This window comes from Littorina saxatilis, linkage group LG16, assembly GCF_037325665.1.
Source record: "Littorina saxatilis isolate snail1 linkage group LG16, US_GU_Lsax_2.0, whole genome shotgun sequence".
In the NCBI taxonomy this organism is placed as follows: Eukaryota; Metazoa; Mollusca; class Gastropoda; order Littorinimorpha; family Littorinidae; genus Littorina; species Littorina saxatilis.
In genome coordinates, this window is record NC_090260.1 from 9570897 (window position 1) to 9576896 (window position 6000).

Consider the following 6000-nt stretch of genomic DNA (forward strand, 5'->3'; position numbering starts at 1 on the left):
TGTCAGTCTGTGTCTCTCACCATGTTCATCTGCCAGTCTGTGTCTCTCACCATGTTCATCTGCCAGTCTGTGTCTCTCACCATGTTCATCTGCCAGTCTGTGTCTCTCACCATGTTCATCTGCCAGTCTGTGTCTCTCACCATGTTCATCTGCCAGTCTGTGTCTCTCACCATGTTCATCTGTCAGTCTGTGTCTCTCACCATGTTCATCTGCCTGTCTGTGTCTCTCACCATGTTCATCTGCCAGTCTGTGTCTCTCACCATGTTCATCTGCCAGTCTGTGTCTGTCACCATGTTCATCTGCCAGTCTGTGTCTCTCACCATGTTCATCTGCCAGTCTGTGTCTCTCACCATGTTCATCTGCCAGTCTGTGTCTCTCACCATGTTCATCTGCCTGTCTGTGTCTCTCACCATGTTCATCTGCCAGTCTGTGTCTCTCACCATGTTCATCTGTCAGTCTGTGTCTCTCACCATGTTCATCTGTCAGTCTGTGTCTCTCACCATGTTCATCTGTCAGTCTGTGTCTCTCACCATGTTCATCTGTCAGTCTGTGTCTCTCACCATGTTCATCTGTCAGTCTGTGTCTCTCACCATGTTCATCTGTCAGTCTGTGTCTCTCACCATGTTCATCTGCCTGTCTGTGTCTCTCACCATGTTCATCTGCCAGTCTGTGTCTCTCACCATGAGAACAAAACCTTATCATGTAAATACTACTTTCCGCTACTCAGTCATTGCACGCAACACACACGCATTACCTCCCTCTAAACATTCAGCAGCATGATATATTATGACCTATTTATCTCCGATCAACGTCACTTGTTGTACAATGGGTTTTCCTACGTACTATTTTAGCTTACATTTCCTTTATGAATGTTGTCAGTTTTCGCCGTGCATTCTGTACAAGATGACACTGGAATAATCCAGTGTATGAATTTAAAGTCACATTTTTCTTTGAACCTTGCTCATGAATGCGATCGGGATGAACATTGCCTTGATGTCGATGTTGCAGTGCAACCTGCAAGGACCTGGCCAGCAAATTCACAAGCTGTCAAAACAAAGAGCAAGCCGCGATGGAGTGCGTGGCCATCTTTGCTGATCCATCGCAAGCCGAGTGCCTGGCAACGTCAGACACGTCCCTGGCTGACTACTATTACGACTGTCTGACGTCTGTGTGTGATGACGACACCTCGGCTGTGGATCCCATGAACAACTACATCAGTGACAGCTGCGGTAAGCGCTTGTAACTAACACAAATCACTGGCGACTGTTTATTTACACTATATAATCTCTAGCAATACAATTACAAGTCAATATATAATTTATTCTGTAGTGGAAGCAATTCTATGTTTAAATTTTATTATAGAAACACTTAAGACTGAAATGATATTTGGAGACACTATAAGATGTTTGATGGGTTGTTGACAGTCCAGCTTTTTTGTCGTCCGAGGGGGAGCATATCGTCTTTTATTTCATATTTATTGACCAAGGCCGAAGGCCGCGGTCAATAAATATGAAACAAAAGTTGATATGCCCCCCGAGGACCGACAAAAAAGCTGGTCTGACAACAAACCACCAAACATCGTTTTTGTCATCATTTTGGTAGTGAGAAAATAAGATCACAATCAACACAGGGAGCCATGCTTTGAAACACGGGTTCCGTGCTGATAACCACACGAGTTCCGTGCGGATAACCACTGGCAATCAAAGCTGGCGTGTGAAAGCAACTTTCAGTATTTTTGAGTTCATTAAATGTTGGGATGAATATGTCAGGTTTGAGGATGCACAGTTCTGTTTGTTCATCTCGGTATTCCACTCCCTCGGCTTTCAGTTGTGAGTATTAAGCTTAGTAATCGAATGTGGAAGCTACGTTGGGTCAAAGGTCACAGAAGATTTGCGTCGTGCAGCGAAGGAAAGAATCGCGATCTTGTTTCCGACTCAGTACCTCTTTGTTTTTCATTAGACCTGTCAATCTGCTTGCTCGGCTTTGTGAGATGTTTGCATATCTTGTTGCTATTTTCTTTGCTTTTATCATTATTTCTTATTATTTTGTGCTTCGTTTATCGATACAACGTCTTGTGCACGGGTCAAAATGTGTGTGTCAGGGGTCAATTGGTTTGACTTGAACTTGACGTTCGTGTTTCTCACACAAAGATACACGCACTCCATGACTTTGTAAGAAGACATAACATATCGGTAGGTTTCATTTGCTTGTGATGAATTTATTGAAATAGTTTTGGTTTTTATATTTAGTCAAGTGTTGACTAAATATTTTAACATCGAGGGGGAATCGAAACGAGGGTCGTGGTGTATGTGCGTTCGTGCGTGTGTGTGTGTGTGTGTCTGTAGAGCGATTCAGACTAAACTACTGGACCGATCTTTATGAAATTTTACATGAGAGTTCCTGGGTATGAAATCCCCGAACGTTTTTTTCATTTTTTTTATAAATGTCTTTGATGACGTCATATCCGGCTTTTCGTGAAAGTTGAGGCGGCACTGTCACGCCCTCATTTTTCAACCAAATTGGTTCAAATTTTGGTCAAGTATTCTTCGACAAAGCCCGGGGTTCGGTATTGCATTTCAGCTTGGTGGCTTAAAAATTAATCAATGACTTTGGTCATTATAAATCGGAAAATTGTAAAAAAAAAATATAAATTTATAAAACGATCCAAATTTACGTTTATCTTATTCTCCATCATTAGCTGATTCCAAAAACATATAAATATGTTATATTCGGATTAAAAACAAGCTCTGAAAATTAAATATATAAAAATTATTATCAAAATTAAATGTTCCAAATCAATTTAAAAACACTTTCATCTTATTCCTTGTCGGTTCCTGATTCCAAAAACATATAGATATGATATGTTTGGATTAAAAACACGCTCAGAAAGTTAAAACAAAGAGAGGTACAGAAAAGCGTGCTATCCTTCTTAGCGCAACTACTACCCCGCTCTTCTTGTCAATTTCACTGCCTTTGCCATGAGCGGTGGACTGACGATGCTACGAGTATACGGTCTTGCTGAAAAATGGCAGCTACTTGACTAAATATTGTATTTTCGCCTTACGCGAGAGAGAGAGAGAGAGAGAGAGAGAGAGAGAGAGAGAGAGAGAGAGAGAGAGAGAGAGAGAGAGAGAGAGAGAGAGAGAGAGAGAGAGAGTTTGTGTGAGTTTGTTTATGTGAATGTGTGTGTGTTTTTTCGGAAGGGAGTGTGTGTCCGTCTGTCAAAGTGCATATTAGTGTGTGTTTTGTGTGTAGGAGATAATAAATATGCATGTGAGGTTGTGCTTTGTAAGCATGAATGTTGCGTTTTTGAGTGTGTGCGTGTGTGTGTATGTGTGTGTGTGTGTGCGTGTGTGTGTGTGTGTGTGTGTGTGTGTGTGTGTGTGTGTGTGTGTGTGTGTGTGTACACGCGAGGTCTATCATTTTGTCACTATTTCTTTGTCTTTGTATATTTGTGTCTAAAGTGCTCTCTCTAGGCTGAAATGGACTCGCGTCTCATTTTCTAGGTTCATATGTGGCGTTGAGTTAAGACTTTCATAAACTGGAATGTACACTGTATGTGGCAGATCCATTTTTTCGAGAGACATTTAATTTAGGTGTTCTGTGCGGTCGTAACTGCATGCTTTATTTGTATGTTGGTGGGTAGATCCGTTGTTGGGTAGGTGTGTATAGTTGGGTAGATGTGTGTTGTTGGGTTTATGTGTGCTGTTTTGATTAGTTATGCTGTCGGGTAGATCCGAGGTGCGTTGTCTAGAGCAAACGTTCTGTACCAGAAGATAAAACATGATTTAATTTTCTAGGCAACCGGTTGTTCGTGAAAAAAAACCATGTTGCAGTTTTAATCCCTTCAACCAGCATTCGACAAAATGAACTCGTCTGGTCGCTGAAGGTTCATTCCATGCGGGAATAGTGGGGGCAATCGTGTAAATATTTGCTTTTCATTAAAGACTGCCTCGATCGCTTCACACACTGACAGAACTAGACGAGTCGTATCGCTGAGAGCTCAGTTCTGTTGTATTATGTAGGGGTAAGACAATGCATTGGCTCGTCTTCAGTCTCTGCAAGCAAGAGTCGCATCGCACGTGAAGAAGCTGAATTGACCTTGCACTGCTTTTTTAATCGTGTGTCTTGCTTTCGATCACGTTAAAGTGACAGGGAGACTACTGCGTCAACCCTGACAGGAGGCTCTGCAGTTATTGGCCTTAGATAGCGCGAGCTAATTATGGCCGACACCTGTGAATAGGCGGTTCTGGTGAGGTTATGCCCCTGGACTTGTTTTTAGAACACGCGCGACCTCAAACTAAAGCATTTACATGTCATATTTTTGTTGATCTGGTATTTGTCCTTGATTGTTGAGACACACATGAGTTTCTGACTTGTAACTTGTGTGTTTTACATGTTCTGTTTGGCTAAAAATTTAATGTTCTCTTTTGCACATTGTGGTGGGGGTTTCCATTCGTGATTGAATCACTGTGCTCAATGAATGAATGTCGTTATAACACACTTGTCTTGTGCCTTTGCTATCATGTGGTGTTTTTGTGCATTCTGGTAACATTTTTGTGAGGGGTGTAAATGTGTGACTGCCAGGTTGGACGTGTGCCGTCTTTGTACAATTTAGGTGATTCTCGGTACAATTTACATTTAAACATGCTTTGCATTTCAAAACTACATAAAACAGTGCAGTTCAGTGTTGAGAAAAGTTTTTTGATTATATGTAAATAAGGCTGATTTCTTGTTGTTGTGCGTGTATGTGTGCATGTATTTAGTTCTTGTGGTGATTAATCTAACGACTTCTGCAATTTTGCTTTTTGGTGCAAACTTATGGTTTTGTGAGCAAAACCTTATGGTGAGAGTCCATAAGAGCTTGGCAGGTATGCACAAGAAAGGAACAAGTCGCGTAAGGCGAAAATACAACATTTAGTCAAGTAGCTGTCGAACTCACAGAATGAAACAACGCAATGCCATTTTTCAGCAAGACCGTATACTCGTAGCATCGTCAGTCCACCGCTCATGGCAAAGGCAGTGAAATTGACAAAAAGAGCGGGGTAGTAGTTGCGCTGAGAAGGATAGCACGCTTTTCTGTACCTCTCTTTGTTTTAACTTTCTGAGCGTCTTTTTAATCCAAACATATCATATCTATATGTTTTTGGAATCTGGAGCCGACAAGGAATAAGATGAAAGTGTTTTTAAATTGATTTCGACAATTTAATTTTGATAATAATTTTTATATATTTAATTTTCAGAGCTTGTTTTTAATCCAAATATAACATATTTATATGTTTTTTGGAAAATGATGGAGGATAAGATGAACGTGTATACAACTCTCCTGTGTTCACTTTCAAGTGAATAACTATCGTTCTGATATCATTTTAAAGTGAAGCTAAAGAAACCTGGTATCGGCACTGCTGTGCATCTCCTATGATCTCAATGGTATCAAGGCACGGGTCATAGAGATCAATTTAGATCTAGATCTATTTCCGGTTGTGTTATTTTCCTTCCACCATTCCTCGATGGAAAAGAGTTCGTGTTGTTTTTGTTTTAATTTTTGTCTTTGTCGTTGATCATTTTATACCCAAATTACACAAACGTCATCTTGTGAGGGACCAAAAAATATTGAAACTCTCGGATGATTTTTTTGTGTGGTATCAACCTCGACCTACGGTCTCGGTTGATACCACAAAAAAATCATCCTCGAGTTTCAATATTTTTCGGTCCCTCACTCGATGACGTTGTGTAATCTCTATAAATTTGGATCGTTTTATAAATTTTTATTTTTTTTTTACAATTTTCAGATTTTTAATGACCAAAGTCATTATTAATTTTTAAGCCACCAAGCTGAAATGCAATACCGAAGTCCGGGCTTCGTCGAAGATTACTTGACCAAAATTTCAACCAATTTAGTTGAAAAATGAGGGCGTGACAGTGCCGCCTCAACTTTCACGAAAAGCCGGATATGACGTCATCAAAGACATTTATCAAAAAAATGAAAAAAATGTTCGG

At 40.4% G+C, this 6000-nt stretch overlaps 1 protein-coding gene across 3 annotated transcripts in view; it reads left to right on the forward strand.

Annotated features, from left to right (window-relative positions):
• The window catches only part of LOC138950329 (uncharacterized), a 135839-nt gene that overhangs the window by 126313 nt on the left and 3526 nt on the right, over nt 1-6000 (forward strand). For all 3 annotated transcript variants that reach the window (XM_070322076.1, XM_070322078.1, XM_070322077.1), the window contains one exon: nt 1009-1229. In XM_070322076.1, coding sequence (XP_070178177.1) covers nt 1009-1229 — 221 coding nt within the window. The remainder of the gene's footprint in view (nt 1-1008; nt 1230-6000) is intronic.